Below are 12,416 nucleotides of genomic sequence, written 5' to 3'. Positions count from 1 at the left end.
AGGTACGACACTTAATGATACTCATAGGGTACAAATAAGCAATCAGGAAACAATCAATAAATCGTAAGGATACCAGGAACAAAGTTAGTCATAAGTGGAAGGAGATGGGTAATGGATCCGATGAGAAGATTAATAGTAGTGCAGATTTAGTAAATAGTTTGACAGTATTGAGGGAATTATTTGTTTAGCAGAGTTAGGGCGTTCGGGAAAAAACTGTTCTTGTGTCTAGTTGTTCTGGTGTGCAGTGCTCTATAGTGTCGTTTTGAGGGTAGGAGTTGAAACAGTTTATGTCCAGGATGTGAGGGGTCTGTAAAAAGCCTTAGACCAGAGCTCCTCTGCTTCCCCCATCTGGGAGAAAGCCGTTTACACCCCTAACCAAGACAGAAGCTATACGAAATGTAGTTCAGCTTCCCTCCCTGGCATTAAAGATGCTTTGCTTTGCGAAGACATCTCCAAACCAAGGGATCTGGTCACGGTGCCAACTTCTCTTTGGGTGTGGGAGTGATGAGCAGTTGTGTGGGATGTTAATAAGCAGGGCTGCAAAAAAAAAAAAAAAAGCCCTCTCACTCTCTTCCCACCCACTAATTTGACAGCTATGGCCAGTAAATAATAACAACAGAAGAAAAAAGAGGATGAGACATCTCAGATTCATCTGTACGAGACACTTCCCCCCCACCCCCAATCCATCCAAACAAACGCTGTTCTGTGGGCTTAGAAGAAGCAACTTAGAAGCAACTACTTCTAAGCCAGGGATGTCCAAACTTGGCCCCTTGAAGAGTGATGGATTTCAACTCCCAGAATTCCCCAGCCAGCAACTTGCTCATGGTGGCTGGGGAATTCTGGGAGTTGAAAGTCCACTACTCTTCAAGGAGCGAAGTTTGAACACCCCTGCATCTAAGCCAACACAGCAAAGCTAAAAGTAAAGCCAGAAAAGGGGCTATTCATTGCCCAGGTACAAAAGAGGTGGTGGTGGGGAATATCATGTCTTTACAGCATGGAAGTAGTCGTTTTAACCAGTGGAACAGCTCACTTTCAGAAGTGATGGGTGGCTTCATCCCTGGAGTTGTGGTTTTTTGTTTTCTGTTTTTTTTTAAGAAGAGACCTGACAGTCACTTTGTCTGAAATGGCATAGGATCTTCCTGCTTGAGCGGGGTGGGGGTGGGGGTTTGGACTAGAAGACCTCCAAGGTCCCTTCCAGCTCTATTCGGATTCTGGTTTGAGCAACTACTAACTACTTGTTATCTTTTCTTTTATGTGCACTGAGAGCGTATGCACCAAGACAAATTCCTTGTGTGTCCAATCACACTTGGCCAATAAAAAATTCTATTCTATTCTATTCTATTCTATTCTATTCTAATTAGGACAAAGAAGCCCTCCCCTCCCGCACCAGCCCTCCCGGTCAATCGCATCGGGTTTTTGTCAGGTTTACTTCGGAGTAAATGCCGCAAGGAGGCATTCGCTTCGGAAGAAGCAAAACCAGCGGAAGAGGAGGCCGCGATCTCGCTGGTTAGCGCCGGCGTTGGCTTCGGAGCAGCCATGCGGAGCGGCCTGCCTTGGCTGCCCTGCGCTTCCTCCTCCAGAGCGACTTTGTAAGTTTGCAGGGGGAGTTTTTTTTAGGGCCAGGAAGCCCCCTCCCGCCCACCCCAAGGGCCCCCACCCCACCCTGAGATTTCCCCCACACACCCCTCTGGAAGACTCGGCGGACGGAGCTGCAGCCACGTCAGCCCGTTTTGCCCTTCCCAACCCCGCCCGCCGCCTCCTCCTCCGGCCGCGAACCGGATCCGCCGCCTGGCTTTTCCTCCTGTTCTTCGCCGCTGGTCCCGCGGTTGCAGCGCCGGCTCCTCCCCCGCGCCGGCACCAGCAGCCAAGGACCGTCCAGCCATCAGGTAAGGGCTCCGGCTGCTGCCTCCGCCTCCGCTCCACCGCCCGAGGCCTGGGAAAGATAAAAAGATAAAAGCTGGAGCCGCCAAGCACCCCTGGCTTTCCGGCTCCCGCGCTCTCCAGTCCGGCTGCCTTCGGGGAAAGTCTCCCGGCTTTCCTTAGTTGGAGAGCTCGGTTTGTCCCCGCTTCTTCCACCCCGCTTTCGTTTTCCACCCACCAACCAGCCTTTCTTCTTCTTCTGAGCTTAGGCCCTTCTTTTCCCCGCACCGCATCCTCCGCAACCCGGGCATGCCTTGCTCGTTTTAAATCCCCGCCGCGGCTTCTGCACGGAGGCATTTTCTGGGGTGTTAATTTAAGCCTTCCCTTCATGGTTTTTCCAAGCCTTTAGGCCGGGGGAGCCGTTGCATTGTTTCTCCAGAAGCTCCTACCCCGCTTCCTATCCGCTATTGGTGGCTCCCTCCCTCCCTCTCTCTTTTTTTTAAAAATTATTTCTTTATTCGTAGGAATAAGCCAAGAGTTTTGAATCAGAACGTAATTTTGGCTGGTTTCCCTCGGTCCTCCGCCCCACCCTAACCCCAGTGGAGTGTCAGCAAGTGCAACTTTCTCCTCTTTAAGGATTATGGAGAGAGAGAGTGAGTGCCAAATTAAAGTTGGAGCTACAGCTAGTCCTCGATTTACGATCCCCAGTTGAGCCTAAATTTTTCGGTTGCTAAGCGAGACAGTTGTTAAGTGAGTTTTGCCCCATTTTCTTGCCACAGTTGTTAAACGAATCGCCGCAGTTAAATTAGTAAGTCGCCCCTATGGACTTACGTTGCTACGTGAAATATTTGTTAAGTGAGGTGTGACTTTTTTTTGCCACTGTTGTTAAGTGAATCACTGCAGACGTTAAGTTTAATGCAGCCTTGAAGTGAATCTGACTTCCCATTGACTTTGCTTGTTAGAAGGTCGCAAAAGGGGATCACATAACCCCGGGACGCTGCAACGGTCATAAATATGCATCAGTTGCCGAGCGTCTGACTTTTGATCGTGTGCCCATGGAGGTGCTGCAATGGTTGTAACTGAAAAACGGTCCAAAGTCACTTTTTTCAGTGCCTTTGGAACGGTGAACCGTCACCGAACTGTTGTAAATTGAGGACTATCTGTATAGAGAGGTAATTGTTTCAGATGATTGCTTTCATAATCCTTTGCCATTGTCTTTGCTGGCTTGGACTGATGGGAATTGCCTAAACATATACCTGGATGGCATCAAATTGCATTTCCAAAAGCAGTGTTTGTATTATTTCATCAGCCCCCCACAAAGGCACGGTGGATTATTAGTGCTCCGGAAAGGACTGGCAGGACCCAGATCTATTAAATCTCAAGATGGCAGCTTTGTTAATTTTAAAAAACCAGGTTTGCAGCTACTTGGCTTTTAAACCATGACCTAGGATGGAGGAATGTTAATACTTAAATCCTTATCACATTTATACTTCCCTTAGTTTTTTTCAAAAACTTGTTTTTGAAGATTTTGGTATGTAGTCTTTCACTCATTCTGCTGTTGGTTTCTCCTCAGGGTGAACTACACGTGAGTGCATTTGCTCATTTCCTGTAGCCACACGCTTCATCTGAATCTTGTAAAGCTGCTTTGCTGGAGTGCTTCTGCCTTTGAACCACAGGAATAAATAGGTGAGCCTTTTCCTTACTGTGCAGGCATTCATTCTTGGCAGGGGTGTAGCTTTGTGTGCAAAAGAGCACATGCTCAAAGGCTGAGAAAGTGTCGTGTAGAACTACTGATAAATTACTGTGTTACTGGGCTAGAAGAGCTAATTGCCTCAACCATCTAACTCCATTAATCCATGTATTGAATGCTTCACAGTTAGATTGTTGTAGTGCAGCATAGTGTGTGGTTTTGCTCTTACTGGATCTGGAAATAGATGCGGAATGTAATATATGAACACCAAATGGATCATTTGGCCATATCCTCTGTTGAAGCAGCTGTATTGACTACCAGTTAGTTTACCAAGCTAGGATTAAAATTTTGATTCTGGCAAACAAGGGTGTAAACAAACTGGGACCAGGATGTAGATCCTATCAAACATTAGAGAAGTCCTCTTGAAACTGCTGGGTTTGGCAGAATGCCATTTTCTGGTTACTTATAGTTGAGTCTATGATGGCCCCAGCTTTCTAAAATGATCTTCCCCCTGAAACCTATGGGACATTTATATTTTGTTCATTAGATCCTTGTTGAAAACTTACCTCTTCATTCAAGCATTCACTAAATGAATGTTATGCAAAAATGGTTTTATTTTCTTCTGTTTTTCATAGTTTTCATTATTTTATTATTGCATTTTAAAAACACAGAAGTAACTTATTTAAGATATGGCTAAAGGGGAAACAATATAAAAATCAGTTGAATAAATTAAATATAAGGCAGCTTTTCTAGGTTCTTGATAATCCCGGAATCCTTCAAGTTTTGAATTCGATTTATACATGATTCCTCCCTAATTTACAGCAAACTCTGCAGGGTTTGAACTGGCCCAAGAGAGAAGATTTGTTTAGGTGTTTCTACATTTTCTATTGGCTGGTAACACTTTCCTCAAGTTAAAGTACTTAAACTCCCATCTCTGCCTTTCAGGAATGATTTCTTACAATTTTTTCTTCCTAGCATTTTTTTTGCAAGTGCAGGATCTGCTTTTTTCACATCATCAGAGTGCTGATAAGTTGGTTGCAACAAGATTTGATTAGCTGGCTTGTTGCCCAACCATGAACTGAGAAAGAGTGACTGGCCCAAAGTCTCCCAGCTGGCTTTCGCACCCAAGGCCAGGCTAGAGCCCATAGTTTCATGGCTTCTAACCTGGTGTCTTAACCAAATTGAATCAAACTGGTTCTCAATAATTTATTACATGGAGGCCACCTTATTCCAAAACCAATTAATTGTCTTTTTAGACAAGTGCTGGCAGATTCTTTTGTGGTGGACTTTCCTGTCACTTGCTTCATGGTTCCTTAATTACATTCAGCCGATTATGTAAGGAGAGAACCTGAAACTTTCTTCCAGCGCCCAGTATATGCTTTGTCACTAAGGTTATAATTCTTCCTCTTTTTTTTCTTTTTTGACTAATATATGGCCTATTTTACACTCAATGAGAATACAGAATAACAGAGTTGGAAGGGAACTTGGGGTCTTAGTCCAACTCCCTATTCAAGCAGAAGGCCTTATACCATTTCAGACAAGTACCTGTCCGGTCTCTTCATAAAAATCTCCAATGATGGAGCACCCACAACTTCTGGAGGCAAGCCGTTCCACTGGTTAATTGTTCTCATTGTCAGGAATTTTCTCCTTAGTTCTAGGTTGGATCTCTCTTTGATTAGTGTCCATCAGATATTTCTTGTCCTATCCTCAGGTGCTTTGGCGAATAGGTTTGACCTCCAGACACACGCTCTGTAACAGCTCCTCAAATATTGGAAGGCTGCTATCATGTCACCCCTAGACCTTCACTTCATTAGGCTAGACATTGTAGTCATAGCTGCTTCTGCTCACTCCAAAAGAAAGGGTCATTTGCGTACTTTCATTGTACTGTCTATTATCACTATTGCACTATTAGTGCAGGATATTTTGGGCCAAGGGGGATATGAACAGTTTACAGCAACACAGAAAAGAAATTAAATTTGAGGAAGTTCCAGTTATGTCTCTTTTTACAAGCACAGTTGCAGAACAAGATAGAAACAGCAGAGTTGTGTTGAATCGTTCGAGAAAACTGGGAGAACCACTGAGAGAACTCATGTCATGAATTTGCTGTAGAACATAAAAGAACCTAAAATCTGTTTGTTGTTTCCCCTAGGCCCAGTCTACTTAAGAAGCATACATTTCTATGCCTGGATTATGACAGCAAAAATCCTACAAGAAGCTTCTTCAGAAATATATGCAATCCAGGTTACATCAGAGTGAGAGCTGTTAAGTCTGTTGTGAAGCATACTCGACTAAGATATTCATAATGGAGATCTCATTTCCCAAAAGACAATGTGTCAGAGATTTTATAAAAATTGTCTCCTTGTGTTTCATTTTAATATGGCTTGTAGCTTTAGTTGACCCAACTCAAGATTATTACAGTTTACTTGGAATATCCAAAGAAGCAACAAGTAGGGAAATTAGGCAGGCTTTCAAAAAGTTGGCTCTAAAGCTGCATCCTGATAAGAACCAGGTAGGTAGGCTTGTCAGGAAATGTTTTCCTGTTAACTAAGAAATGTACATGCAGATGTTTAAATATCTTGTTTTAATACATATTTCATGATTAATTGGTATAATTGTTACAAAAAGTACAGTGTGTTACATTACAGTTGTTCAGTCTTGAGCTTCCTATATAATCGAAAGAGAAAATACCCATGAAACTCTTACAACTTCCGCAGTTAGCACTTCTCTTTTTTGTTTTCTGCTTCCAAGAAACCATTTCTCTTCATTAGCATTAGCACTTAGACTTATATACTGCTTCCCGGTGCTTTACAGCCCTCTCTAAGCTGTTTACAGAGTCAGCCTATTGCCCCCAACAATTTGGGTCCTCATTTTACCCACCTCAGAAGGAGAGAAAGCTGAGTCAACCTTGAGCCTGATGAGATTCAAACTGCCAAATTGCAGGCAGCTAGCAGTCAGCAGAAGTAGCCTGCAGTACTGCACTCTAGCCACTGCACCACCCTGGCTCATATTCATATTCAGTCTGATGCTTCTTAATTGTGGACTACAGTTCCAGAGGTTGTAGTCAAATCTATTTGATTATATAATCTATACCAGTGTTTCTCAACCTTGGCAAATTTAAGATAAGTGGACTTCAACTCCCAGAATTCCACAGCCCAGCATCATAAAGTTTCCATGGTTGAGAAACACTAATCTATAGCTTCAGGGTAAATAATAGATCCATGAAATGTAATTGCAGCAAACTGCAAGGACGCGTGATAAATCCATTCTTTTTGTAATCAGAGTCCCAGTCAGTCATCAATAATAATAATCACTCTGACAACATTGTGCATGCATTTCTATAAAATGAGCAGCTGGTGTTCCTTTTGAAATAGGTCAAACTTTGTACAGGTTTGCTGTGCAATGTACATTTCTTACTTGAATTACACACCCAACAATAGAATCTGTCTTAATGCTGTGAGTATAATAGCCGCGTTTGTTCTACTTCAAGCTCAGATCCTGAAAATGTTGGCCAATGAGGAGGAGGAGGAGGTGAGATTTCTGCCTACCTCTCCTTAGCAGTCTTTCAGGCTCTCTGAGAAGTTGCCTGTAAGATTTGTGAGCTATAGATAGAGAAATAAATGGAAAGATTCAGAAAGAAGCAAAATTATACCAACATGTTTAGGAATCTAAAAGTCATATCACCAACTGCTTATTAATTTTCATGCTACAGTTCACTTAAAAAATTCATCAAGACACTCTCTCTCACACACACAACCTACTGTAAGAAAGTTGTGATATTGCTGATGAGGTGGTAATCTTCTGCCTTGTCATAGCCCATCCTGCCTAGCATTTGTCAGAATCCTAGGTAATGTCTTCAGCTGAAGTTAGCAAAAATGTAAATTATAACTCTCGATATATGTATAAGACAGTTAAAAATTAATGCAATGCCAATGTCAGAACATTTTTGAAAATTGAAATGTCCTGAGCAGATTTCAATGTTTTTCCTCAATATTTTAGTTTTAACACCAGTGCTCTTTCTCCAGAACAATCCAGAGGCACATGAAAATTTCTTGAAAATAAACCGAGCATATGAAGTATTAAAAGATGAAGATCTGAGAAAGAAATATGATAAATATGGTGAAAAGGGTCTGGAAGATCACCAGGAAGGAGGTCGCTATGAAAGCTGGCACTTTTACCGCTATGATTTTGGTAAGATGTTTTCTTGTAGGTTGAAACTGAATTGTAACCTATTTCCTGTGGTTCATTTGTAGAAAGAAAAAAAAACTTCAAAGGAAAGTATCGGCCCTCATTTGCACACTAAAAGCTGTAGGAGAATTTAAGTCTTAATTAGGAGTGTGGATGTTATGTGATAGCATATTATGTATATTTGGCTTTTTTAATTACTTTGGGACTAGGACATCCACTATATTAAATTTCTTTTGCCATCAGAGTTGTTAATGAGTTGTTTCATAGGAGGTTCTCGGACTGCTTTCAGATTGAGTAAGAGTCTCCATTTAAAATTGCTTCTTGGTATGGATGGCCAACTGGCAATCCACTAGCCAGCCATACATATATACATACCCTGTTTTCCCCAAAATAAGACATCCCCTGATAATAAGCCCAGTTTGAGCTCATGGCAATAAGGCCAAGCCTTATTTCAGGGTTCAAAAAAATATAAGACAGGGGAAACACAGTACATACATACATACATATGTACATGTATATCAAATACACTCCTTCTGTGTCAGGTAATACAGAGCCCAGACAAAGAATGCGAAGTAGCAAGCAAAAGAAATTAAAGGAGGGGCGGGGAGGCTATATAAGAGAAAAAGAAGTCAAACTAAATTTGGTTTATACCAGGGCTGTCAAACTCCCGGCCCGCAGGCCAGCTGCGTCATATATTGGCCAGGCCCATGCCCATGCCCAGTTTAGTGAAGGGGAAAAAAATCCCAATAAGTCTTGTGGCCCGCCGTAACAACGTGAGTTTGACACTCCTGGTTTATACTAATATCAGCCATTTTATCTCTCCTTACTTTCTGCCCTTGCAAATTATTCCATTGCATCCTTATATTGCTTTGTGTATTGTTTGTTGTTTTCTTACACTTCTAACCTTCTCTCTAAGGAACTGTATATTTAACCACAACTTTGATAGTCTTCCTTTTTCCCTTAAGCTCTTTCTTCATTTATGTTTCACAATTTAGTTCTCATTCAATCTCTTTTTAGAGTTAAATCAACTCAGCGTGGTTCCCTTGATTTTGTGTTCTGCCTGCTTTTATTCAACACCCAGAATCATTTGAGAGTTATTGTTCATGCTATATTTTCTTGTTTTACCATACACGTTTTCTAAATATCCTGTTCCTACTGCATGTAACTTGCCTCTATGTCTCTCCTGATAACACACAACTCTCAATTATCTGCATCCTGTAACAAAATGGACAGAGGCATACTCTTCAACCAACCATTTTGACTTTCTCAACAAACAACATTCTTTGCCCTTTAAGGTAGATCTCGGTTGCTGGGGGAAAATGGGAGCGATTCAAAACATTAATAATAAGCAGAAGGATATTTCAGTGTAAGTCTTATCTGGTGAAAAAGATGGTTAGCCCTTTGGTCTCACAAGGGAAATAGAGGTTCAAGTGTGTCTCAGACGTTGTCTTAATATATTCATAAATAAATGTTAGAGTGGTGGTTTCTTTCCAGGTTTTTGTATTTTGTATGACAATATTATGTGTGACAGGATGAGCTATGAAGCTCAATTTCACTCGAGCCAAAAATTAAAATGTACACTAAAGGTTGGCGGTTTGAATCCCTATAGGTCTCCTGCATGAGCAGGGGTGTTAGACTAGATCAGGGGTCTCCAACCTTGGTCTCTTTAAGACTTGTGGACTTCAACTCCCAGAGTTCCTCAGCCAGTTTTGCTGGGAGTTGAAGTCCACAAGTCTTAAAGGAACCAAGGTTGGAGACCCCTGGACTAGATGACCTCCAAACTCTTCCAACTCTGTTACTGTTACACTGTATGTATGAATGAAATGTAGCTTCCCTGCTTTAAAGAGATATATTATAGTCACTATTGATGAGTTTTTTTGCTAAGATTTTGTTATCATAAAATATTCTAAGAAAATACTAGAACCTAAAGTCTCTCTCTATTCATGGATTAATGGTCTCTTAAGTATATATGAGCAAAGGAGTAGTAATTGGTTATTAGTATTTAAATGTTGTATAGCTGGATTAAATGGACTTCTAAAAATGCTGAGTGCTTTTTTTACCAGGTATCTATGATGATGATCCTGAAATCATAACATTAGATAGAGGAGAATTTGGTAAGTCATATGTGATCATGTAATTTCCTAACATTAATGCTTTCCAATTTCTTTATTGTGTTGTTTTTATGAGTTTTTTGTTGTTAATTTACAGATAGCAGAATGTCATTTAGAATCCATGTGAGGTGATCTTCAAATATATTTTTTTATTTGCGCCCTCTCATTTAGTGGTTGCAGTTATTAAATTGGAAGTGATACAAACACTGAGTGAAATGGCCATTAGGTGACTGAGAGAGACATACACATTTTGTGAAGATCACTGCTTGCTGTCATTTCATTCAAATAAAATTCTCTGATGAGGCAATATCAGCATTATTCTCACTTTGGCATCAGCTGTTGTCAGGCGTAGAAATTTGGTCATATGTGCACCCATAATTTGTAACATTTTTTTTAATGTATTCGTGAATAGTCGCTAATCAAGGTGGTTACTAAATGAGGAGTGGGTGTATTTCATCCTGCCTTTCATTTTGAAGGTCAAAGGGCACATAGCTCTCCTCTTTCTCCTACATCAGCAACCCTATCACGTTGAGTAGACAGAGAAAGTCTGGAAACAGTCAAGCTACTGTCACTGAGCCTGGACTTAAACATTGGTCTCCCTGCTTTTAGGCCAATATCTTAACCACTAAGCTCATACTTCACGCTCTTATCCTCATAAATCTGTTTTCATCCTACAGTAGACATATTAATATTAATTCTTTCCCTTTGTTTCTGTTTTTGCCCTGCCAAATGATTATGGTATGCATCTTAAGTTAACTTTTAAGTGACCATATATTCCTGAGATTCATAAATTGGCATGATGCGTTTGAAAGAAGTGGGATGCCAAAATATTCTCTGTTGCTGGGCAACTATAATTGAGATGGCAGGCGTTATCAATATATTCCTTCCTTTGGTCCAGGAAGTGCAGTTCCACTTTTAAAGAGCAAGGTTCCCGTCAACTTTTATTCAAAGGGGAAACTAGGGAAAAGAACTTCAGTCCTCCATGGAGTTGGTGGAATGTTCTCAAACCATTTTTGTAGCATTAAGAACACCCGTGTTTCAGGCAGTTTACCTCAGGGGTGAAATCCAGCAGGTTCTGACAGGTTCTGGAGAACCGGTAGCAGAAATTTTGAGCAATTCGGCGAACCAGTAGCGGAAATTTTGTGCCGTTCAGAGAACTGGCACATACCACCTCTGGCTGGCCCCAGAGTGTGGTGGAAATGGAGATTTTGCAATATCCTTCTTCCAGGAGTGAGGAGGGAAAGGGGATTTTACAGTATCCTTCCCCTGGAATGTGGTGGGAATGGAGATTTTGCAGTATCCTTCCCCTGCCATGCCCACCAAGCCATGCGCACAGAACCAGTAGTAAAACAATTTGGATTTCCTCACTGATTTACTTAATGGTATCAGAATAGTTAATTGAACTGTAGCAGGCTCTGCCAAATCCAGCATTTAGTTTTCAAAAGTACCCAGGTTTGAGGACCTCCAAGGAAGGTTTAAAAACAAAGGCTCCACTCTCTTTATTATTTCTTATTAATGTTTCTAATGCAGGCTAACTTTCAGTGTAGGTGTTAGATTTTGCTGGTCTGGTTATCTTTAAATCTACGGTAATTAGGCATGTATCATGTGTTTTAAATTAGGGGAGGGAATCTAGTTCTTTCCCAACCAACAAGGCGAAGAACTGTGGAGGATGGGAGTTGTTGTTCAGCTGGAACTTGCAAGTTTCAGTCTCATTTTAAGACCTTTTAAAGTAATTTATTTACTGTAAGCCAGGGATGTCAAACACGTGGGCCTGAATTCAGCCCACAATAGGCCACAGAGCTGGCTTGTGGGCCATCCTGAAAACAGCGAAGGGCCGGCCCCTGCTGCCCTGGGCCCAGCCATGCCCACCCAATTGGCCACAACAACCAGGCCACACCCACCCCACCGCAAGGGCAAACAAAATCACGATGCGGCCCACAACGGGTTTGTGTTTGACACCCCTCTGTAAGTATATCATCCTCCCCCAATTTTGATGGGCTACAAAGATACTCCAATTCCTTCCACATACGTTTTCCTTCAATTCCCATCACCTCTAGACCAGCAGCATGTTGACTGGAAGGCATGAAAAGTTCCTACTCAGTTGGAGGATATTGGTTTAGGTGAAGACTAGGCTCATCCTCGTGCTCCCGCTTCCCTCCCATTATGTTTGCCTGGAAATAACGTTTTTCTTCATCATTCTTTCTTTTTTAATAGATGCTGCTGTTGGTTCTGGAGAACTGTGGTTTGTAAATTTCTATTCTCCTCGATGTTCACATTGCCATGATTTAGCACCCACGGTAGGTTGCCACTGTAGGTGTGTTGTCATTAAATTTATGTCCCTGTTTCTTTGTGTGTGTATGTGTACGTGAGGATAGAATCCTAGAGGGCTGATTGAGGGGGGAAATGAAGACTTTCCTTGTGGCATGAGAATAAGAAGAAGCTACATCCTTCTGGCATGGACCAGGACTATATTTCTGCAATGCAATGGTCTCCAGTTTGGCCCATGTGAAGCCCTATTGCATGTTTTGGCAAGAATATAGGCAATGTCTTGCAGTCTGCCACCATTTCTT

General features: G+C 41.7%; 1 protein-coding gene across 2 annotated transcripts in view; it reads left to right on the top strand.

The window, feature by feature from the left end:
* The first annotated feature begins 845 nt into the window (after positions 1-845).
* Positions 846-12,416, top strand: part of DNAJC10 (DnaJ heat shock protein family (Hsp40) member C10) — a 34,312-nt gene continuing 22,741 nt past the window's right edge. Inside the window, exons 1-6 of one of the 2 annotated variants that reach the window (XM_058189302.1) lie at positions 846-1,589; positions 3,434-3,546; positions 5,700-6,059; positions 7,573-7,738; positions 9,799-9,849; positions 12,061-12,143. In XM_058189302.1, coding sequence (XP_058045285.1) covers positions 5,853-6,059; positions 7,573-7,738; positions 9,799-9,849; positions 12,061-12,143 — 507 coding nt within the window. In that variant the 5' untranslated portion in view covers positions 846-1,589; positions 3,434-3,546; positions 5,700-5,852. Of the gene's footprint in view, positions 1,590-1,699; positions 1,887-3,433; positions 3,547-5,699; positions 6,060-7,572; positions 7,739-9,798; positions 9,850-12,060; positions 12,144-12,416 lie in introns of those variants that run through there. The other variant, XM_058189293.1, reaches the window with a different exon arrangement.

The sequence above is a fragment of the Ahaetulla prasina genome, chromosome 1, assembly GCF_028640845.1.
Source record: "Ahaetulla prasina isolate Xishuangbanna chromosome 1, ASM2864084v1, whole genome shotgun sequence".
NCBI lineage: Eukaryota > Metazoa > Chordata > Lepidosauria > Squamata > Colubridae > Ahaetulla > Ahaetulla prasina.
This window is presented reverse-complemented; position numbering and strand designations above follow the sequence as displayed.